Source organism: Merops nubicus, unplaced genomic scaffold (genome assembly GCF_000691845.1).
Source record: "Merops nubicus isolate BGI_N331 unplaced genomic scaffold, ASM69184v1 scaffold6972, whole genome shotgun sequence".
Lineage (NCBI taxonomy): Eukaryota > Metazoa > Chordata > Aves > Coraciiformes > Meropidae > Merops > Merops nubicus.
The window spans coordinates 964-25973 of NW_008591465.1; the positions used below are offsets into that span (position 1 = coordinate 964).

General features: G+C 39.0%; 1 protein-coding gene across 2 annotated transcripts; it reads right to left on the minus strand.

Moving 5' to 3' along the window:
* Positions 1-3364: 3364 nt before the first annotated feature.
* On the minus strand, positions 3365-24800 carry KRAS (Kirsten rat sarcoma viral oncogene homolog). Of its 2 annotated transcripts, XM_008950260.1 has the most exons (6): positions 24483-24724; positions 18544-18722; positions 16468-16627; positions 10254-10369; position 10207; positions 3877-3993 (listed from the first exon to the last, which is right to left on the minus strand). In XM_008950260.1, exons 1-6 carry the CDS (start codon positions 24591-24593, stop codon positions 3877-3879), a joined length of 684 nt encoding a protein of 227 aa, XP_008948508.1. In that variant the 5' UTR covers positions 24594-24724. The 2 variants fall into 2 exon arrangements, with proteins under 2 accessions (XP_008948509.1, XP_008948508.1); XM_008950261.1 differs by lacking the exons at position 10207; positions 10254-10369 and having other exon boundaries at positions 3365-3993; positions 24483-24800.
* Positions 24801-25010: the final 210 nt, after the last annotated feature.

The window sequence follows — 25010 nt, forward strand, 5'->3', positions numbered from 1 at the left end:
CTCTGTCGTCCTGCCAAGGGCTTCCAGTGAGACACGTGCAAAGACAGCTGATGTACTCAGGCAACAGATCTAACAAGTCTAAAGTTGCTGTTCATATAAAACTGAGCTCCAGTTAGCAATTCCCAGGTGCCATCTGACAGTCAGGGGCATGAGTCTTGCCAACAAGGTATCCCTGCTTGGGGAGGGGAGGGCTCTAGGCCCATTGACCTACCCAGGTGCTTGGAATTCTCTTCCTCAGAAATAGAGGATTCTAAAGACTAATTTTATTCATGTTGATGAGGTGGGACTGGGTCATAACTTGTGTATTGATGGGCTCCTAGCAGGCTAATGGTGCTATTAAGGGGCAGGGGTGAAGAAAGCTAGCACTTGCTACTCGTGGAGTCTCCTCCTCCAGTTTTGTTGGTAGAACCTCTGGCCATTAGGCCTGATCTCCAGCTTTGTTGATACAACCTCTGGCTATAAAACTTCCACCTCATCCCAGCAGTCAGGGAACTGGGCTGAGTCATAAAACTTCCACATTGCCAGGTCGTGAAACTTCCAGTGTCTGTGCTGTGTCTTGGCCAGATAAGCCAAAGGCTCGTCCTGCTGCCCCTGCTGAGGGTGAGGCAGAGCCAGGGCTGGTAGGGGTAAGGATGCCAATAGGCCCCTGTTCCAGCAGCCCCAGCAGCAGGGAAGGGGCAGCTCAGCCTCCCGTGGGCCAGGCTCTGCTCGCCAGGAGAAAGCGTTTTGTCAGGGGAAGGGAATGACAGCAGCAAGGACAAGAGCCTGGTGACAGGCAGGAGCAAGAAATAACTGAGAGCAGCTGCCAGAAGACGTGAGGCTCAGGGGATACTCCGTTCAGAGAGCGGGCACGGAAATTCTTGCAGAGCAAAACCAGGCCAGGAGTTCACAATAACTATTTTTTATTACATTACAATAAATAGGAGCAGTACGGTTTGACAAAAAAATGACAAATTCCAGATCACCTCACAGCACATACTCCTACAAACATTACAAATTTTAAAACAAACAGTGGTCTTTTTTTTTTTTTTGTCTTTTTGTTTTTTAACTTAATGTCTGGTATGACCAACATTCCCAGGTCACACAACCAAATCATGGAAAAACTGGATCACGCTGCATATGTTCCACATCAAATAAAGCACAATGTACAAAATGTGCATGTTTCAGTTTACACTATACAAAAATAGTTAAAATACATTCCAGGTAAACATATTACATTAAGTCATCCTAGTAAGAAGTTGGCACTCAAGAGGAAAAAGCAGAAGTATTTTCAACATGAAAACACAAGACAGTGGAATAAAGAAATGTTAGGAAAGATTTACCATCTATGTAGCTTTATGTAAACTTGAGACAAAATGATTTGTTTACAGTTTGATGGTCTTTGAAGGTAATAATTGTATTGCTTCATAGTACAGACAAGAGCAGAAGATTGTGTGTCAGTATTTTACCCATTACTGAGATCCTGTTCCTGTAACAAAATCTATACAGTGAATTTTTTAAGTTACCAAAAATTTTAGGGCGATGAACATCAAAATGATTCAATTTCAGTTTTGAGAGAACCAAGAATAAAGTTATTCACCAGAGTTACATAAAGCTACTGTAAGAAGGTGCTACTCCCTGACACATGGCAATTTCATGTGGTAACGTGGTAGGTGATTCACATGTTCATTCAGGAGCTGCTGCCAGAACAGACAGCACCCAGGGATGTCTCTGAAAGCAGTTAAAATAGAAGAGATCAACTTGTGCAAGCTGCAATCCAACATGCTTCACCAAATCTCAACAAATAGTAAGACAAAACTGCACAACAGTGGCAAGGATGGGGTGGTTGTTTTGTAAAAAAAAAAAGTAAACAAGGGCTAGATACCTTTTGTACTGTTTTCATTGGATTGGTAGCTATAGATCATATTTACCAAAAAAAACCCAGCTATTTTATATATAGCTTTATATTAGAGCTATACAAATCCAGATTTAATGATTAAGACATTTCAACTAGAATTTCTCCTAACAGTTTTTAGTTACATGAATGTCAAACTTTTAGACCAGCCCTAATTTTACATGCAGTGTGACTCAGTTACCAAAAATGTGAAAGTAACCTTAAGATCCCTTCCATCTGCTCCAGTTCTACTACCCCCTTCTGCTACCTTCTTCATAGATAATCAAGAGTGTCTAAAATGTGCAAATAACTGTCTCCAAAACATTTCCACCTTGGAAGCTGTAAGATGCTTTGTGACTTGAAGAACCTGTTCTCATTCCATACTGGTCCTTAGGATACAGTGTTAAATTCTCCTATTGCTGTTTCTCAGAATATTCATGATCTAAAGTATATTCAACATGGAAGCTGAGAGGAGAGGAGGGAGTCTGGGTTGTGGGGGGACAGGTCTTGTGTTTTATTTCTTTTTTGGGTACACCAGAATTTTCAAATTTTACTTTGTAGTTAGGTCCTGTAAAGGAGTGTACCTTCAGAAACCCAAACCCTAACAAAACAAACAGTGCAACATTTACAGTTAGACAACAGAACTGGCAACACTGGAATTACTGGCTCTCACTTGGGTGCAGAACAACCACCCTCCTGCAGTACCAAAGATGAAAGCTGCTGCAAAAACTCTGCATTAATTCCCATTAGAAACAAACATCACACGGACAACACTGACTCTGGAAACCACCTTCTATGCTCATGCTTTGTGCAAATCCCACACTGATTTTTTTTTTTGGCATAGTGGATTTCCAAGTTATTTGCATGAAGCAGCTAAATTCAACTCATTCACTCACTCATCTGATGTTACTGGAATTTAAAATTCCTCCCCTATTTTGCACAAAATGGGCATGTGGAAATATTTAACATTGCTCTTGGGGGGAAAAAAAAAAGAATGGTTTTAACTTCACTATATAATTTAGGATTCATTCTGATTTCTTGTGGTAAATTCTGGATCTGTGTACGAATTAACCTAAGAACTCCAATGATCTGTTAAGGCTTTCAAGTATTTCCCAGAGACACTAAGGGTGAAATCCTGTACCTGACTCAAAGCTACTTACAGATTTGCCACTGGGGATCAGGAGAGTGAGGATTTCACCTTGGTCTTCAGACACAAAAAGTTAGTGAAAGTCTTAAAGCAACACATTAACAAGAGCAAATCAACCTAATTAGAACTTTTACTTTTTCCATTGCCAGATGTGCATTGTTGTCTTTTTTTTTTTAATTTTTCTTTTTTTTTTTTTTTTTTTAGAAAAAGTAGAGTATTTAAGGAGTGACTGTGACAAATTGCAGTGATTTTTGTGTGTGTGTGTGTGTGTGTGAGTGTGTGTGAAAGTTTTATCTTTACATTCATTAAAGTTGATCTGAAATGCTACAAGACTAGATGCCTAGAAGCAAAATCTACAGGAAGACTATAAAGGCTTCTGGTCTCTCTATATTGCAGTCAGTCTGAAATAAAAGAAAGGCTGAAATGAAAGTCTCTTTTGCTAACTAGTCCTTTTTCCCAACCAGATTTAAAACCCCAAAAAAAAAAAATGAAAGGGGATGTTAGAATGTGTAGAGCATCATTTCATTGTTTGGTTTGCACACAGAAGAGAAGTTCACAATCAGTAAGAAAAATAGGAAGTTAGCAACTGTGCATGCACCAAAGAGTCCTAAGACAGTTCTCAGGTTTTTGTTTGTTTGTTTTCTTCACAGGCATTGCTAGTTCAAGAACCAAACAGTCAAAGAATACTGGCACTTTAAGAGGAATGAAGTTTCCACTGTCATTTAAAACAAGCATTCAGGTAAAGCTAACAGGATCATGAAGCAGAAAGTAAAGTAATGCTAAAACAAATGCTAATAATTTAGTGTAATGTACAAAAATTACTTAAGTACTTCTTAAGAATAAGGATAAACTGTATTTACATAATTATACACTTTGTCTTTGTCTTCTTTTTCTTCTTTTTCCCATCTTTGCTCATCTTCTCTTTGTGTTTCCTGATTTCTCGGACTAACGTGTAGAAGGCGTCGTCGACACCCTGCAGAGAGAGGTGGGTGCAGAGGTGAGGGTCACCCCCCGGGCACAGCCCCTCCCACCCCACCTGGCCAGGGGCCTGCCAGCAGAGGTGACACTGTCCCCCTGAGCAGACTGTGGGGGAGGAACTGCTGAGCCAACAGCCTCGCCAGTGTTCCCTTTTCTGGGGAGGGTGTGCTGGGAAAACACCCGGATGGAAGGGCAGCTCCTGGAGTTCCTGGGCACCTCAGAGGAGCAGGGCTGCCAGGATTGCTGGGCTTGGGCAGAGGGGCCTGCAGGGCAGCAGCTCTGGGGAGTGGGCTGCCATCCTGTGAACAGCTCACCCTGGCTACAGGGGCTTCCTCTGAGTTCTGAGGAGCACTGGAACAACCACCTGAAGGAACTGCTCTGATGCCAGCAGTAGGGCAGGCGCTAGCTGCCTCTGCTCTCCCCCAAACTGGGCTTGCAGCAGCCTCCACCTGACTTACTGCTCAGGGGTTGACCACAGAGGTCCAGTGCAGTTATTATTAATGTGGTAAAGGAAACTAATTTAGTGTACTGCCCTCTCCATCTCAAAGAGGTGACATGTCCCAGCTCCACGTAGGGAGCTACAGGTACCACATGTTTAGCTTCTAAATATGTGTATTATCACCACAGAATAAAGTTGTGAAGTGTCAAGTAGCTTTGTTTATGGCCTTAATCTGCATGCAGATTTTAAAAGTACATATGAATATCTGTAGCAAGAATTCAATACCAAAGACATAGTAATGATTAAGCTACATACTTAGGTCAGTTCTCAGGCACACTGATACAGTAATCACACTGCAGTTTTATAAATATGCAAATCAATCAAATCAATCCCATCTTCCAACAATAATTATTTGAGAAATCATTCTATTCAACTTATATAGTTAAGGACACATGCAACACCTATAGTGCTGTATCATGTACAGTCACTTAAAATCTCCATGGCTCCAACAGTTAAGCTACAGGCACAAAACCTGATATTTCTTCACACTGAGTAAGTTGGTTTTTTGGGGGGTAAGGGGTGGTAGTGATACATGACAAATGAAATCTGGTCAAAAGAGACCAGCATACCCAAAAACCTTGACAGGAAGCATTACCAAGTGAAATCTAAAAGGTGTACTTTGTAACCACTTATTTATGTGACAGTTTACTGCCTGGCTTTCAGGTTACTCCAAAGTCCAATCAAGTACCCATGTTGTCAGCCAGCCTTTACATTTAATAGTTTGAGTAGTGACAGTTATAAAATCATTAAGATAAAATCATCTTTTTAAAAATTTTTTTATTATCACAGCAGCCAACAGCACCACTGTACAACTGGGTCTAGAAATTCAGCCCTCTGACTGGCAGGCAGCCCCCTACCTGTTGTCAGCTACAGAATTTGCCTTCAAGCTATCAATAAAAATGAACTGTCTGTTTACTCCTGTATGCCTACTAGAGTAACAGAACTGAAAGGGAGCTCTGAAAACAGCACAACAAAAAGCCAAAGATCACTCAATTCCTTACTACTTCTGTCAAACACTAGATCATGATGAAACTTAACATGGGCAGTCCAAACAACTCATAAACACTCCTAAACAGTGCTCCCACTATAACCTACAGTTAGTTAAAACCTTCACATTCAAGTTCATAAAACATTTACAAATAACTGATCAAAGTCCTTGGCAGCCCATCTCCCAATACTAATAGCACACTTTTGCAAGGTCTTGTAATATACAAAAGACACTTGGAAATAACTTGCTCTACATTTAAAAATACCACTGATCAACAGAAAGCTGATGTAACATGCCTAGTGGAACAGGAGCCTTGGTTCTGGAAAAGGTAGTGTCCCCCATGAAGCAGTTAAAATCAGAAACGTTTGGTGGGGCTTTTTTTTTTTTTTTAGAGAGAGCTAATGTATTTTTTGCTTATAACCTCAGCAGTAATGCACAGTGAGTATTTAGCAATGTTCATGGAGGGAAATGACCTAGAGGTGGTTCTGGTTCAAAGTGTATCTACTGCAGCTCTCAGCTCAGCCACCCACCTGAGAGGACAGGAGTAAGAGTCACTACAGACAGAAGAGCAGTTTCACAAGTGTGGAGGTTTTTTTGTAAACCATTCAATACACTTCCACAAGACTGTTCACATTCCCTTACAAAACTACCTTTCAGTATGTCACACCCACCATTAACATTTTAGACAAATACTCATTACTAGGCCATTTGTTGGCTCTCAGTGGTGTCTTCAAATGAGAATTCCCAGGGAATTGACCTAACTTTTGTGTCTGCATTTATGCCTTTGTAGATCAAGCCCTTAAAATTACTAATTATGTATTTAGTAGTTTGGTCCTGCCACAGTTCCTCTTGAATTCAGGTAATGAATAGAACACAATATACAGAACTATATTTAGGTATCCATGAGTTAGAACTGGAGAACTCAAGGTAAAACAGAGTCGTTCACTTTTCAGCCTGTGGATTCAATTTCAAATGTAAGCAGGGGATGCTTTGTTTGCAGAAGGCCCCTGAAGGCACCAGTACTGCAAGATCAAAAGGGGTCAGCCTCTTTAGTGCCTCCTTTCAGTAGACAGGGCCTGCATGCAGCTGACCTTCCTTCCTCAACAAGGCAGCTATTGTGTGCAGGCTTTTTGGAAGGCGTAAGGGGTACTGAATGAGCAGTTTAAATCCAGGCTCAGGGTTTGGAACTCCAGATTCGCTCAGAGCTACTCCAAACTGCCTCACCAGCCTGCTCCTGGTGCTGGTTTGTCCAAAGGGCAACAACCAGAGGCAAAGGGAGCAGAAATTTCACAACTGTTCCCTCAGCCAGCCTGCTCCTGGCTACAGCTGCTCCCTGGAGCCCCACACGGTCCCACAACCACACAGGAGTCTGGATATGGGCTTCCAGGGTTACAAACATGAGACTTGGCAACTATCTTGGCTATCAGTAAGAAACCCTAAATCCATAAGGGACTGGGAATTCCTTAATGCCCCACCTCCAAAAATAGACCCATAAGCAGCTTCTGAATTGTAGAAAATAGTATTTTTTCTATTTTTAAAATATTTAAAAATATAGAATACATGTATCAGACAAGGAAATTTGTACACCCTACACCCCTCTAATACTATGAAAAAACATTAAATTACAGTTCTAATCTAAAATCTAGAATTTAAGTTAATATCTAGAACTGCTGTAATTCAAACTTTTTATTATTAACCCAGCTCAATCTGAGTTATGTTATCTAGATGTCTAATTTATACCCCAGAGACACATCTTGTTACAGTATGCTTTGTATGTAAAGACTCACAAGGAGAGATCTTTTAAGAATTTTACACTGAGTTTTATAAGTGTCTTCTTGCTAATGTGAAATTACAAATGGAGCAAAAGGTGTTGTGTACTTTCTGCTGTACTGTGTAACAGCCAAAGGAATGAACCTCTTGGAAAACATCAGCATTACCAGTTAATGGTAATTTCAGTAGTTTTAAGAGTTTTCAATTACCTTGTAGGAAATTAGCTACTGTTGACAAAAGAAATTTCCCCCATCTGGGAAAATAAAATAAAACAACACACAAAAACAAGCAAAACATGCACAAAACCCCCAAAACATACTTCTCTTGGACACAGGCAGAAAGACAGGAAGCTGGTAGAAAGCAAGTATATGGTTGCTGAGCTACCAAAAAAAACCCAAACCAACTTCAAAAACTGAGAAGCTTCCACTGAAAAAATAATGAAAACCACAATTCCTGCTATCCTGCTCTTCTCCTTCCAAGGAAGTCCACAGAAAGGGACAAGCAGAGAGAATTCAGGATCTTTAAAGTCCCAGAATACAAAAAGGAATTCCACTTTGAGGTATGGCTACATTAGAAAGACAGCAAAAAAGTGCAAAGCTGGTTTTCAAAAGGCTACATGAAATTAAATTAAGCAATTTTAATTAATGTTGTTCTCATCAAAAGCTGCCACGCTGCTGTTAGTTGGGTTTTGATAACTAGGTTAACTTTGATAACTAGGTGACTTGGATAACTAAGAGTAAAATATAACCAAATATAACTAAGTATTTTGATGGCATAATTCTGTTTTATAGCTTTACCAGTTATGTGGATGAGGGGATCAAGGGCACCCCCACGAATTCTGAAGATGCCCACAGGCAGGGCAGGGGTGTTGATGTGCTAGAGGCTGGGGAGGCTCTGCAGGGGGACCTGGACTGGCTGGATCCATGGATTCCAAGCGGAGCAAGAGCCAGGTGCTGCCCCTGGGTCACACCCACCCCACACAATGCCACAGGCCTGGGGAAGAGTGACCTGGCGGGCTGGCCAACAGCCAGCTGAACGTGAGCCAGTGTGCCCAGGTGGCCAAGAAGGCCAACAGCATCTTGGCTTGTAGTGTGGCCAGCAGGATGAGGGAAGGGCTCACACCCTGTCCTCAGCCCTGGTGAGGCCACACCACGAGTACTGTGTTCAGTTGGGGCCCTCACCACAAGACATCAAGGTGCTGGAACACGTCCAAAGAGCAACAAAGCTGGTGATGGGTCTACAGAACAAGTCTTACAAGGAACGACTGAGGGAGCTGGGATTGTTTAGTCTAGAGAAGAGGAGGCTGAGAGGAGATCTTATCACTCTACAACTACATGAAAGGAGGCTGCAGTGAGGCAAGTTTTGGCATCTTCTCCCAAGTAACAAGCAATAGGAAAAGAAGAAATGGGCTCAGGTTCTGCCAGGGAAGGTTTAGACTGAACATTAGAAAAAGCTTCTTCACAGAAAGGGTTGCCAAGTCCTGGAATAGGCTGTCCCCATCCCTGGAGACATTTAAAAGACTTCTAGATGTGGTGCTTCAGGACATGGTTTAGTGGTGGACTTGGCAGTGCTGGGTTTACAGTTGGACTCAATGACCTTAAATATCCTTTTTCAATCAAAACAATTCTATGAATTTCATTGATATTTGGATGCAAGACTGGGGAGCTTCATAACTGAAGTTTCAATTCCTGCAAAGTACCAGAGTATCATAAAGTATCTTTTTCAAGGAAGCATCTACAGATTTCTCACAGCAGTCATTTACTACTTAAAAGCTGAGAATATAATAAGCTTGAGCAGATTTAGTAAAAACTGATATGAAACAAAATTTCTTCTCTCTCCCCTGGGAAGAATGATAAAACCCTCTTACTGAAGGGAATATTCCTACAGTTGTGACAGTTTCTTTAGGATACAAGTCAAATTCCACTACCTCTCTGCAAGATGTTCTGAAGCATGTAAGAACACCTTCAATAATGAAGTTTTTCTTTTAGACTATGGGAGATTCCAGGTCATCCTTGTCTTGGACAAGTATATAAGGAGTAACAACCCACTATGTACTGGTACAGTAAGAGGTAAAAAAATTAATGGGATAGTAATATACGCAAGGATCTGTTCTGATGATTTGCTCAAGAAGTACTGGAGGGGATTTAGACTAGCACTCCTTCCATACCACAGTTTCTTCTTCCCTCTTCTCCCATTTCTTCTTACAGGGCAGTACACAGATACAAAGTGATGTTGTTGGTATCTGGGTATTAGTTTTTCGGTGCTGTTTTTTGTTCTTGTTGGTTTCAGTTCCCCCTCTCCAGTTTTACTTCACTATTGCTTCCCCTCCCACTCTTTGTAAAGGCTCTCAAACAAAGTGGAACCTTAGCGTTTTGTCCAAATCTGGATCACTCATGGCATTATAAGTTGACAAGAAAGAAAACTATGTATTTTTCAAAGTGGTAAGAGTGAATTTTATAAACTGAGGGACAACAAGGGAAAAAGGTTATGGCATAAGGAAGGGCCTGATCATTGATAAATCCTGTACACCAAGCTACTAGCTGAACACTGCCTTCCTGGCTTAGGAACCTCCTGCTTCCGAGAAAGAAATATTATAATCCTTTCCCCTCAGTTCATAAACCTGAAGTTTCAGTTGATATTCACTTCAACAGTATCTGCAATGTATCTGTAGTAAAGCTTTCTCCTCTGAACTTCATCCCACTCAAAACTAGTCTCCATTCACAGATGGAGAACTCAATATGCAGAAAAGACTTCCTGTTAATTTATTAAAACCCCATGAAACAAAGCAAATCCATAGTACTTGGGTGTTTGCTAGGAATATTACTCAGGATTACTACACTGAAATCTGATTGGTTGTATATCTTAAATTACATCACCGATTAACCATAAAATGTCTGATTAGCAAGAGACTGTCAATCATTTTTATTTGGCAAGTGATTGGTAAAACTTACCCTATGTCAAAACTTACCCTGTTCCATTACAAAACTTACCCTGTTACATTACAAGGCATTTTTTAATTTTCACGCACCCTGGAGTCTTTTCTTCTTTGCTGATTTTTTTCACTCTGTACTGTCGGATCTCTCGCACCAATGTATAAAAAGCATCCTCCACTCTCTGCATTGCAAAACACAACTCCTTAAAAACCACTGCATTAACACTTGGCACATACTGGGATACCCATGGCAAGGGGAAAAAACCCACAGTGAAATCACTGAAATGATGAGCTTTACTTGAGAGAAACACATGGTTCTCCATTTATAGATTTAAAAGGCAGGGCTTGAGATTTCAAAGAAATAAAATCTTTCTAGAATATCAAGTTTTGGGTGATGTTGTCTTTAAAGCTACTTCCTCTGCAAAGCAAGCACTGGGCCGTTAGATTTAGGCAAAGGGATGTCTGAGTCATGGCAAAGTGCTTTTAAAACACACCTTAAGTATATTTTAGTTCAGAGTAACTTTCAGAAGTAATCACCTACTGCAATTACAGAAGTTATTCTTTCATGCAGAAAAAGCAGCAAGTTCATTATAATCATGATTAAGAGCTTGATTCCCATCAATGTGCAAGGCAGGCTTAACCTGTTCTCGCCTGGCCAGACCTGGGCAACCACAAGGGTCCCACAATAACCACCAAATGCCAACAGCCTGTGAAGTTCTGCTGCTCAGACTCCTCTCTGGTTGAGGACAGCTCTTCAAGAATCCCAAGCATGGTACAGAGCTACATGTTTTACTTCTCTGGTTTCACACCCTACCTCTCTGCAGCTCTGTGTTTAGGCTACCTGGAGATGATCACACAATATGCATTAAAAAAAAAGTCTGAGGACTGAAGATATCTTTAAGCAAACACAAGATAAAGAGGTGCCGCACCAGAGCTTTAAGTTATCTCATCTGTTATTTTAAACTAATGATATTTGCACATAAACTTAAAAACAAATATAGATAAATCTGTGAGGATGTTCTTGTTATAACAAGATAGAAAAAATTTAGCTGCAGCTTTTAAAGGGGAGAGCAAATCTCTCCTCTGCCTTACAGTCAGTCTCATTGTTCCCTCAGACTGGCCAACATGGTTGTTAATTTAATACACACTCATTATTTGAAAATAAAACCAGGGCAGAGGCATGATCACAGAAAACAGTACAACCAAGAGTACAACATGCCCTGTTAGGATGTAGTGAAGTACAGATGAGGTGACAAGTCTTATACTCCAGGTCTGAGGGTCTGCAAAATGTATAGGAAGCTGTTAAAAGAACAGCAAAACCCAAGTAAAGCTCACACTTTCGTGTTTTCCTGGACAGAATGGAAGATTATTCCTGAAGAGGAAACAGTGAACACTGATTAGGAGCTATGTGCCAAAGCACAGGCTGTACAAGAATCAACATTTTTGCAAAACCACTGTTTTGCAGTAGAAATACATAACTTGATTATGGAGCTTTCGCATCAATAATTAGATAAGTTTTCCAGTCAACATTTATTGCCAACTTTCCCATCACCAATATGAGCAGTAATTTGCTTTAGCAATGCAGAGAGAAGGAGAGGCACAGAGTGAGAAAAGAAATTGCTACTACTGCCACCACCAAAAACAGCCTTAGGAATCCTGTTGAAAGAAATTATCCTGAAAGAAAATCTGTAGGGAGACACTTGCACAAGTCTCCCTACAGATTAGCACAAGATGACGTTTTAAAGAGGAGCTGCCAATCTTATAAACTTAAGAATTCATTTTAATACCAATTTAAGATTCTTAAGTATTTTTTTCCTTAAATGAACACGGATCATATCTCTTAAATATGTGACCATTTATCTAGAATATATTGCATTTCTTTTAGCTGTCAGAACTGGAAGCAAAAACATCCTTTGGCAGACATTAAAAACTTAATACTCTAAACAGCCCAAAGAACCCATGACCTTGAGGCAATGTTTTCAGGATCATTTTGCCTCCTAGGAGACAGCCAAACGTTCAGTTTAAAATATGACTATGTGCAAAGAATATTTCAAATACAGACTAGAGTACAAACAGGAGTTTTCAGAAGTTCTGCTTCTGTAAATACTGCTTAAAGGAAACTAATGAAAGTTAGCATTGACATGTCAAAAGTGTTCTGTGTCCACCTTTAAACACTTAAAGTTGGTCTCCTAGAACTGTTAGACAAATAAAAATCAAAATTATTCATGAGGACATGAACAACAAGAATGCTGTTCACTTGCACAAGAGCACTCCCAACAAAAAATCTGTAGTGGTAAAGTCAGCTTAGCCAATACTGGAGAATACACAAACCTTTAAAACTCATGGCATCATTAAGGTTGGAAAAGATTCCCCAGCTCATCAAGTCCAGCCATCAAATCTACTAGCTTATGTAACATTTAGCTTATAGGTTAAGGCAAATGTTTTGCTGTCTTTAAACAGATTTACAACTTCAAAGGACTATGTGGAAACAGTTGCTACAACTCAGCCCCCACCCACAGAACCCCACTGCTCTGGGGAGGGAGGGAGTGTTAAGCTGATCCTGCTATTAGCTTATGATGTTTAAGTACCAGACATACATCAGCAGCTTCATATTAAATACTGCACAACATCATGATTACAGTTAAAAAGTTAATCACTCCAAAGTTAAGAAGTGCCAGAATTACAGCTCTCTGTCCTACCCAAATTTCACCCATTGTGCACATATCCCTTTTTCTGCTGCACCTATTCATCTTTACATCAGGTAAACAACAAACCTGTTTCCTCACATCCTGGAGTCATTCAGCACACAAGCTGGATACCAGAATTTGTTTCAACATTATCAAAGCTTTTTTTTTCTTTGGGACGGGCAAAGTTTTTTGGGAAAAGTTTTTTCATGTCACTTGTCTGTTATAAGGTAAAACTCAACCCACATTGTGAAGGCTGACAAAGCTATAACTAACCGAAAACAAAGGTTTAAAGCAGAACCTGTACACATGATTACCATTAAAAATGGCTTGGACGTTGATTTAGGTCAACTTCTTCATTAAACACTTCCAAAGTGTGTTTAAGTATATATTCTCAGCTATGAGCTGTAACACTTTGGGGAATCCTTTACTATCTTTACAGTAATGGAAATTTATCTGCTTCTCATTTGAATTCAGTACTAGCACAACAGCTGAAATGTTCCAAGAAAAACAAAACCCTTCAGTCAAACCACACTTGGGGCACAGCCTTACAGCTTTTTCCTTCTGTACTCACAGGCAGAAGCCCAGTAAAGAATACAGGATGCAGCCTGGCAGGGATAAATCAGGTTTGCCTCTCATCTCTCATGGATACTAATGATAATATTGGGAGCTATAAGCTCATGTCGATAAGGAAGAATTTAAAGTTAGAACTTGTATTAGAGTAAAAGCAAAACCAGCTATTGAAATAAACCTTAAAAAATCATATAATTCTGCATAAGGATTGTGAAAGGATGAGTGTAAATGATGCAACAGGCCTTACAAAAACACCAGCATTGAGAAGTGTTTATATTTAGAAACAACTACAGCTATCTTTTGTAAATGGCATGGTATTTGTTTCAGTCTAATTAAAAAAAAGTAATAAACTATAGCCTTACACTCAGGCTGTAGGGTCCACTAGTGAACTCAATGATTTGTATGAAAACTCATACAGGGATTTGTCTTAAAATGGGACATCTTTATTCCCAGTCAGAACAAAATACAAATACACTAACTTCTAGAACAACTTATTTCAGCACTTCAATGTTTTTCTCATTCCTGTTTTTGACCTTGTCTATGAATTTCTGAAAATCCTACAGAGTTAGTTGGAACTGAGATATTCTGCATGAGCATACAATGCCATCTTAAAGAGTCTTAGTAATCAAAACAAGGCTACATGGATGTTTCAGTGTGGTGGGAGGTACATACAAGAAAGGGAAAGAAGGTTCCTACTTCTAAGTATTCATGTCAGACTTTCTACAGACTCCAGCAGTTATCAGACCATCAGCTACATCTGTTCACACTTGGAAGTTCTGCATGCAACCAGAGAGAAACAAACTTTATTTTTGATCAATGACTAAATTCTGCCCAATAAAAATATAGCCCATGGGCTATATGCAGCATGCAAAATGGTTTGAATCTCCTAATTAAAGTTACTTTGGAAGAAGTGGGGGTGTGTATATATGCATATGTATTTTATACATGACAGTGTGACTGAAAAATCCTAACATGTAAATGTATATGAATATACAGACAGACAAATATTTAGATGATCTTGCTGTAATTAAAGATCAGGTTCTTCCTCCAATACCCTTTTGCCTTCCCAAAATACTTTATAAACACAGCATCTGATGGAACAGTTTTGTAACATGTTAGGAACAGCGCTGTGGAAGAACCAGCGACCACACCCAGTGGCCTTTTGGAAGCCAACTCTGAAGAGTCTATTTGGCTTTTATTTTAAAATCCATCAGACACCTTTAGGGGCTCCTTATCTGTAGAGGGCATAAAGCTCAGCTTTGAAAAATGAAAGCCACCAGTCAAATCCTTTCTGTAACAGTTCAGTTGGCACCTCCAGAAGCATAAAGGCATGGATAAGAGCAGTCAAATTGTAGAATGACTGTTCCTGTATGACTGACCTATTAGCTGCTGAAACAGGTACAAATCTCCAACAGACCTCTTAGTGTCTGATTTGTGATCTTTCAGACTTATTTCATATAAACAAAGATTATAAAACTGAACAGGAGTGGTGATTTTTGAGCAGGTGATTTTGTTTTGGCTAGGCATGGTGAAGCTGCTTGTAGGAATAAAATGCAGGTAGGGTGGGGGGTAAGAAACCCTTGAAAATACAACATCAACATACTTGTAATGAAAGTGGCTATGTAAAAGCACCATTTCCTTAACAAAACCTAGTGCTCTATAAAATAGGCAGAGCAAAGTAAAATACAGATGTTAGTATAGAACATCTATTATTTCAAACCTCAAATGTAATTTCAGAGTTCTTCCTTTATCCTAACATCTCAATGACAACCACTAATACAGGACCTTCCAAACAAGAACACTGTCATTATTCAGTCCACTTATGTGCCACATTCTTCAGAACACTCTTGTGGCCTCATTTATTCTCAGACACTGAAGTTGCATAGTTGTTTTTTTAATCCTACCCAACAGAGTGTTTCTCTATTGCCAGAAGTTACCGTTCCTTTGACTCTTCTGTAAAGCTTTACTGACTAGTCCTAGTTTCAACTTGTCAGGAACTTGGGTGGGTGTAGCAAGTTTACAGTAATAAAATACTAATTTCTTATATTCATAAAAGAACTTATGTACTGTCTATAAGGGAATTCTGCCAAGTGATGCAACTCAATCTTTTTAGCAGTAACACTGAGCAGTTACTCAAATTGCAGTATTCTGCTCTTATTTGCCTTCTGCTACACCTAATTCCTGATTCATAACACAACTATTCAGAGTACAAGTTATTCATCCACTCAGGCCTTATCTAGGATGCACCGATAATAAATCTTTACTCTTAGGAAGAAAAATCATAAATCAGCATTTTGGAAAAATAATGCTTTCTTCTAGAAGCACAGAACCAGCTTCATCTCTGTCTGTACAGCTTATCTGCTCTCAATACACAGCTGTACCACTACATGCACCATGTCCTAGAGACAAAGACCCTGAAAGGGCCCTAATGTTGCCTCCTTCACCTGCACCAGTGGAGTACAATAAACCAAGAGTGGCCTCTGAAGACTTGGAAGAGTATTGGTTTACACAAGCAATTAATCCAGTCATTTCAAAAAGACTTCTTGCCAATTGCTTAGCCATAAGAAGGTACATCAAGCATATCCCTCTAATGCCAAACCAATGCCTCAAAGAAAAATTCCTTTTGTTATTAATGAAAAGACTTAAAACAATAAACTAATTAGCTGTTTGTCTGTCTAATCCTCTTCCTGAGGAGAAAAAGCATTTCACCTCTAAGCAGAAGTGCTTTTTATTCTGTTAAAGCCTATCATCACAAACATCAAGACTGCTGCAACTGCATGACAGTGGGGAGTAAGAGCAGGGCAGCTCTCATTCTTCCAGTTTGTGTAACTGAAGGGAATCACTCCCTGGTTAATAAACTACCAGTTGCCAGTGAGTTGACAGAAAGAGGAGATCATAAGAACTTCTACTCTGTAGAAACACATCCATTGATGTGACCAAGCAAATGTCAATGCCTAGAATAATTAACATTATGATAATTCAGATGAGTTCTGCATTTGTTTCTGATAAGTTCTGAGCTTTACCTGTCTTGTCTTTGCTGATGTTTCAATGAAAGGAATTCCGTAACTTCTTGCTAAATCCTGAGCTTGTTTTGTGTCTACTGTTCTGGAAGGCAAATCACATTTGTTTCCTACTAGCACCATTGGGACGTCTTCAGAGTCCTTAACTCTCTTTATTTGTTCCCTAAAAAGAGACAGATTGTATTTAACAGGTATTAAATATTAGTAGTTTATAGAGTAGATTCTAAAATAACAAAAAAAGAGCATATTCCAATATTATTCCTTATGTTAATTTATTACACATACCAAATTAGAATCCACCAAAAAATAAACATCATTCTGGTCACTATCAAGGTTACCATCTTTGTATTTTTAAAAAATGAGGTTGACGTTTTCCAAGCTGCTATAGATTCTGATGACATGACACCATTTCCCCCCCATTTTTAACAGCTAATCCTAGAACAAACCTCAGAAGCACTAGCATAAATCTTCCTACTTATCTCTCATACTTAGCACTCATAATACTCAATTCATTTGCTAAACTGCTAATTTCATTTTGATAAAACACTATCAAAAGCACTATGTCTATCATCTCAATTTTGGTTTGAGGCTTGGTGTTTTGTTTGTTTTTAATTGAAGACAGCATAAAACCCACTGCATTTTGATATGGTTTTTCAAAACTTTGAAGACCACTGGTCTGGTTCTTTACAAAGAAGTTTGGTAAAAGCCCTTTCAAACACTGTTAGAAAGTGTCTTTAAATGCTAGTTAGATGTACTAGAATCTCAAATAACAATCATTGAATTAATTACTTTTGTCTGGTTTCAGTTATTTATTTGTAAGCCTTCAGCTCCAGTTTGCAAGGTCATCCACAGGTGTGTGAATGGACAGTCAAAACTTCAGCACTCAACTCACAACTTCTTTTAAATAAACTGGTAAACCTGCAACTCTCTCTTTCAAACAAAAATTCCACATAAAAACCTCTATGCTCCTTCTCCCACTTACATCAACATCTATCTTACATTTTCCCCTTCTTCCTCTACAGCCAGAGGAAACTCATTTGTAATAATCTGGTTAGATATGAAGAGAAGTTCAAAGTTTTTCCAAGAGCAATAAATACTTTTTTTTTTCATTTGTCATCCCTGCTGTGCTAACTCTTAACTATTTGGTTTTATTTTTGTCCATTGGGGGTTTTTGTTTCTTTCTTTCTTATTGTTGTTAAAGTCACCAGCACTGATACACTCATTTAGAACTCTATATAAACTTTGATTCCCTTGAACCTTCATGGTATCCCACCTTAAATGACTTGGAAATGAACTAGCGGCTAAAACAAATAACAAAAACGTGCAACTTGAGCTAATGAGAAGATGTTTGGGTTGTGGATAATACTGGCAGCAAAACACCCTCCCACCACACAGCAACATAGATCTGACTGCATTATAAATATCTAACTATGAATAGCTTCACGTTAGGTGTTTGGGACTAATCTGAAACTGCTGCTGCTAACCCTGGTGATCTTTAGCAGGATTTGCATTGCCTTCTGACAGAATATGCAGGAAAAATTCACTATAATAGTAAGCAACTCATTTATAAATGATCTAGTGTGGTAGTGACCAGACTGCTTCTGTTTCTACATTAATGTAGCTGAAAAAGAAAGCATCAGCTGACACTTTGAAGTAATTACTAAAAAAAAATATGAAGGAACAGGTTGGTTTTTCTGGAGCTCTGGTTTTGTTTATGTTTGTGTCTGCCCTTCTTATGCATCAGGGCTCACACATTAACCTTCTAGTAACATTCCACAGGTATCTCCTCCTCCCCTCCCAGAACAAAACCTATCAATTGACATCATTGTACGATTTCAACTGCAGAAGTTCTTCCATCTTAGCACACAATTTTATCTGCGCAACAGGCAGAGTTTACAACCCTTAGCTAAGTCTTCACTATGAACAGTGAGAAGTGCCAAGTCATATTGGTTTATACTAGAATTTACCAATTTTCCCTTAGATGCTACTTGAAAAGAGATCACACTATTATCTAGTGGAAGAGCAAGCAACCTATCCACCTACACAAGAATTTGGGTGATTATCTTCCAATATACACACCTATAATGGTGAATATCTTCAAAAGACTTTGTATTGTTTATAGCAAATACACACAGGAAGCCTTCTCCTGTTCTCATATATTGGTCCCTCATTGCACTGTATTCTTCTTGACCTGCTGTATCAAGAATATCCAAGAGACAGGTTTCTCCATCGATTACTACTTGCTTCCTGTAGGAATCCTAAGGAAAGAAAAAAACATAAACCTTGGTTAAACACAAACAAGTAAGATTTCAAACACCTGTAACTTGGGAGATATTTAAGTTGCTTGCTAGCCACTGAATAGTTAAAACCCAGCTTTACAGATGGGCACATGACAGGAGGAAAATAGTGTCCCATATTCACACATATACAGTAATTCAGAAGTGGAAAAAGCACTGTAAGGACATGTTCTTATCTGTTCAGTGAGTAACAGTATGTATGCACACACAGAATAAGGGCAGTGTTGTTATTTCTTATTTTGCACAAAAAAGACACAATTTGACCCAGATCAAAAGCAACTCGCTTTTGTTTCTGTTAGTGGGAGAAAAGAAAAAAAAAAAAAACTCAAGACATACAATCTTCACCTGTTTGGCTTTGTTTAGCCTTACACAACTTGTTTACCTTTTTTTTTTAAAAGTAAAATTCGACAACCATTCGATGGACATTTACAAAAGCACTGTACAAAACAGTAAAATAGAAAGAGTACAAAAGTAAGACAGCTCCAAAATCTACAACACTGAAAAGGAAATGAAGTATAGAAAGCCTTCAGTTTGGGACAGGACATCAGTTTTCTCTGCCTAAGCAGGTGCATATAATTTGTTACCAAGTTCCCAAAGTTGAGCTGATATAGTTGAAGTTCAAGCTTTTTAGCCAAGACAGGCCAAAAGCAACATATAAAAGCCCTGATGGGTTGATTCACAGAGACACTGGAACAATTATTCCAATGCTATCAATCCAAAGTCTTCAGGTCACAGAGTCATGTGGCCAAGATCTGTCACAAGTCCCAGGCAACTAGACTCTAATGTCTGTTTACAGCTCTTTTTGGTGCTAGGCTTCTGTGAGTACATAGTCTTAGTGATAAGAACATTACTTTTCTAATAACTTCTATAAACATCTAGATGCTTTAAATAAAGCCATGTCAATAACCTTTAAAGATAGGTCATTGAGCAGTGCCACAAATTTTTCTCAGTAACAGTACTTGTAACAAATAAGGTATAAACACAAAATCTTGGTATTCCCTTTCAGATCCCTTAGCTAGAGATTAATACAATATTGCTATTGTTCTTTTGAACACTGTACAGAAGTGAACCTCAGCTACTGGGAAGTGAATTAAAGAATTAAGGTTGCAATTTTTAGCCAACTTCAGGGTGAATTCAGAACAACCTTCCTTCTTTTGTACCCATTTTGAGGCACAGCACACCTACTCCTGTGCACTTTCTCTTTGTAGTTTTACAAAAGGCTCTCCTCTTTCCAGCTGCTATAAACCAACCAGAAGAGAGCTGTAAAGAATCAGTAGCTTAAACTGAACATACTCTGTGATCTCATATTTATCTCAAGCCTGGACAGCATTTAACAGTATAGGTAAACGGTCAGTATTGTTTTACCTGATAAGTTTACCTCTAACATGATTTTGGAAATATTTCTTTCACAGAAGAGCAAATTCAGTGTTCATGCAAGATGTAGGTACCTTACTTTAGAAACTCAAGCCACATTTAAATATTGGTACAGCTGAGACAAATACACAACCTCCAATGTGTTTTAAAATAAGGCTGATATTCTATCTACTGCTTAGAGGGAAAAAAACAAACAAAACAAACTAAACCACAAAAAAAACCCAAACACCATAAGATACATTTATCCCAAGTCACCTAAAATCAGCAGCAGATCCTCCACATCCTGTGGTACCTCTGTCACAGTTCACAGCAAAGTACCAGCAGAATTTCTATCCTTATACTAGGCATATTTACAAAGCTTTCACTTTCTCTTATGCAGCTTGACTGCTAGTTTTAAAATATGGAAAAAAGGTTCTTTTGAAAAGCCTGTGTTATCTCTTTACATCTTAGAACTTCAAAGGAAAATAAATTCCCTTCAACTGAGCTCTAAACAAAAGCTTTAAGTAATTTTCAACAAAGAAAATAACTTTTAAGAGAAAAGAAAATCACTTTTAAGAACTGCTGGCTTTAGCATGCCTACCATGTTAACAGCAACCCCAAAGATGCACTAGTATAAAGCTCTGCACAGGTATGAAAAGAAGGAACACTGAGACAATGGTTCTTTTGCTCCCTTCTGGAGAGAAAATTTTGTCACTACCTAGAAAGTGGATCTGAGGCAAAAGGAAAAGAAAGGCTTGGGAAAGAAAATTCAAACTTATGATTTCCTTCCAAGCTATAGAAATAAAGACTTTGCTTTTTTGTCCCCTGCAAAACATCAAACCTGAAATCCCATTTGTTTACTGTAGGAAAGAGGACTGAGGCACCACATTAAAAGTTCAGGCTTTTGGGACCCCCACCCCATCATGGTGAATACCAGTGTAACTATACCCAAGATAAAATGTCTTCATTTATGTGTTACTATACTGCAAAAATTACCAAGTCCTGCAAAACAGAATGTAGCCTCTACCAAAAAGTTGTGCCATGACAGCACTCGTGGCACTTGTGCTTCAAAATGCAATAGCAGAACCCAAACAGCCAGGCTCCCCTTCAACAACAAAAACCCCAACTTTCCAAACTATGTGCTTCAGAATTTATAAAAATTCAGTAGCTTTATTGCTCATTGGAAGATCTGCACTAATGAATGCCATGAAAAAACAATGACAAAATATCCAGTATAAGGCTAAATTAAAAAAAAAATGGAAACTAGAATTTCAAAGTAGTGCCTGACTCCAAATATAAATTTTTCCCCAGTATACAGACTCAGCATATCTATATGAAGTTTTAATTTCATTAATCACTTTACCTGCTTTTATTGGCATTTCACAGCCATAAAAAACAGCATGAACTATACTAAAGGAGCAGTAATTCCATCTGTTCACAAGCACTGGTAAGTAAATGCAATTGGGAAATCCCACCTATATGCTATATATGGAATTCATCTAAAAAACCAACACTGCTTAATAAATCCTATCTAAGCAACTACTGTTTTGTCAGAATCCCTTATCACAGGGATTTCATGTTAAAATATCACACCTACCAAGACCAAGCTATTCCTAAACGCTGGTGGAAGGTCATTTAAGAACACAGACTTAAGTAACAGCATTCCTAAATTAGACGAGGGATTTTGCTAATCCAATTGAAAACCCTCTTGACAGGCAGCTATGAAAGCTGTCCATGCTCTAGAACACTGAAAAGATGGCATGTGGGTAGCACTAAAACATGCCAAAGCTGTAGAAAAAAAAATAACCACACCACAGTTTCGGAAGCATTGCCACCGTCCAAGCTAGCAAAAGTAAAGATTCCGCAGGCCTCCATCAGTAGAGGGCACTAGTCCAACGGTTCTGGGTATCAGACAGGATATACAGAAGTTAGTGTACAAACAGTTAAAAAGCCACTTAAAATTGCTTGGCTATAAATCTGTGCTTGGACATCTACTTCAAATAAGATATGAGGCTGTGAAACACGTATACAGCATATACAGTTGAATAATGGTAGCCACCCAAACACGCACTCATCTTAATTCCTCCCCACGTCTCCTGCCATCTGCTCTGCTCAGATAGAAGTAAAGAAAATTCTCAAGCAGGCTGTGAAACTTGACATTTTCCAGCCAAGTTCTTTGTGGAATCATGAAGTCCATTCCACTGAAAACAGCAACCACATTAACACTGTAAATGCATCTGTGTTTAAGTAACTAGTGTGTTTTTTCCTCTCTTCGACTGCACCATTTCTTCACAACGTGAGAATTTTGGAAGTGTTGAAGTTTCATTTTGTTAAATCACAGGAAAGATGATCATTCAACAGTGTAGTTACAGAATCCCCTATAGGTAACTGGCCAAAAATATTTACCTTGATTATTCATCAGTGAGGGAAAACTAGTATTTTGACAACAGCTGTATGGCAATGAAAGAAAAAGTAACAGTGAGAAACAACAGTAGTGACAGTACTGAACCATCTTAACATTTTTATTTACCAGTCAGGGCAACTTCAGCCTTATTTCCTCCTCCTGCATAAAACCCTCTACAGCCATTGTTCTTTCATCAGTCCCTAGCAGTTCTGCATCTATGCAGGAAGCACAGCCAAGCAGCTCTTCTCAACTGAGTGGGATTCTGCCCAGGCCAGGGCTGAAGCATTTAAACCCAGCTACAACAAGCCCACTCTCTGGAACCTGTTTGCCACTCCAAATCACAGACCAATTCTGTCATAACTGACTTGACATGACTGTAAACCTGTGAGAGCACACAAGTCATTTACCATCTAAGCAGGAAGATGCAGACTTCACCCTCAAGGTCTCAGTATTTACAAGACAAAACCAGTAAGCAGTACACAGTCCAGAACTTGTAGGAGCTGCAGACTAATCCTATTGCATGCAACAAGTTGGGGATGCTTTAACCTGTTAGGTTGAAGGGTTCCTTCTTGCAGAAGAAAATACTGATTCTGGCCCATGTTCCCAAGTCACAGTCATCCTGCACACCACCAAATAAAAGCCACAGTTTGGGGATTTTAGGTTATTTCTATACAGAACTAGATTTTCATTTTATTATTTTGCAAGAGGAAGTAAAATCCCATTTTGCTTGTTCCTCTCCACGAGTTTTGTGCGTTTTCTGACTTTAAGTGTGTTTGGGTGATTGATTTTTTAAAGACTTCACATCTTAGTAACTGAAAGAGTTGCTCTCTTCTTCTCTCCATAGGTCTAGTCACAACATCTTCTAGAAGCATACATGAGGTTACTCAGCCATGCAACAGAGAGACAACTCACAGGCACATTAAGGTAAACCCAAACCAACACATCTCTACCTAGGGCACACAAAGTCAGGCCTGTACTTCACTAAAATAAGACAGCTTCCTACCATCTCAGGGCACTGGATTCTTTGGCTTCTGCCTACCTGAAAATGACTACACAGGCATTTTCCAAGTCACCATTTCAAGCCTGGATTTAAACCCTTGCAGATTCCTTCAAGTGAGACTGGAAGCACCTCATGGTGTAAACATAAATGAAGTCATAAGCTACAAAGCTTCAGTGCTGGGAACATAAAAATCTTAGGTAAATTATAGTGTCATTTCTCCTTTTATATAGTCTGAGGTTATTAAATCCAACGATCCAAAAGAGATTTCAGACAACACTAGTATTCTTCCTATATTTAACAAGCAGACAAGCTCTGCTTTTTAAAAACCATTTAAATACTGCAACTTTTAAAGCTTAAATACAATTTCAGATTCTAAGGAACTGTGCCATATATTTCAAAGAATCCACTACAGCAGCTATCTTACACCATTTTTTTCTAGACACAGAAACATGCACTGGTGTGTTTTAAAAAAAAAAAAAAAAAAAGTCAGGCTCCAAATTTTTCCTTCATTCACCATAACATTCCAGGGCACATTTCTCACCATGTGAAACAGATCCTAACGATAAAAGCTGAGGAATTTTGACACATACATTTCAGAACTACAAATTTTCCTTTTTGATATCAACAAGTCACATTTAAAAGGTTGCATGCAAAGCCATGAAGAGTTTTGCCAAGCGTTTTCAAGTCAATTTAGCAAACACTTTGCCACCAAGATCCTCCAAACACATATCTAAACTGCCCAACAAAACACAGCAATTAACACCATACTTTAATTGACCAGAAATGTTAATTTATCTCAGCTGTAGTTGCACAGCGACTTCCTCTCCAAAGCTGACCATTATCTCTGAGCTCATTTTATTATAAACCTTTGTTCTGTGTTTTTGTGGTAACTGTCCAAAAGTAAACAACTACCATTATGACTGATAATCTCTCTTCACAAAAAGCATAAGATTAAATTGTTTACCTCTATTGTAGGATCATATTCATCCACAAAGTGATTCTGAATTAGCTGTATTGTCAAGGCGCTCTTGCCTACACCACCAGCTCCAACGACAACAAGTTTATATTCTGTCATTTTTTAGCAGACCTGATGACAAAGAAACCAACATTAAGCAGAGTCAGGTTCCAACTATCGAGGATGCTGTTGGCGCGTCCTCATTCAGCATCACGTTCCTTTACTACTACCGGAAAGCAACTCCCTCCCTGAAAGACAAGACAAAAAGCTATAAGGAAATGCAAACATAATTATACACAGGACACACAGCGTGGGCACCAAGCTGGAAAGCACTACTTACAAAGAGAGAAAAGCAAAACCAACGCTACATTAAATTCTGACAAAAAAAAAATTCAAAGAGTATTTCTTGCGAGGCAAAGATTTTGTCCTCCGCTGCTGCTCCCCGAAGCCCCGCTGACTCCTGGGAGAGCTCCCGGGTTTTTAGCAAAGCCAGGCCGAGCCCAGTGCCCCTCGGGCTGAGCCACAGACCCGGGAACC

Excerpts from the sequence above, each read along its gene's own strand:
- KRAS (XM_008950260.1), bottom strand. The coding sequence starts at position 24,593 with ATGACAGAATATAAACTTGTTGTCGTTGGAGCTGGTGGTGTAGGCAAG. Across the intron at positions 18,723-24,482 it reads AATATGATCCTACAATAGAG|GATTCCTACAGGAAGCAAGT; the intron begins GTAAACAATTTA and ends TTCTTTCCTTAG. Across the intron at positions 16,628-18,543 it reads GAAGATATTCACCATTATAG|GGAACAAATAAAGAGAGTTA; the intron begins GTGTGTATATTG and ends GTCTCTTTTTAG.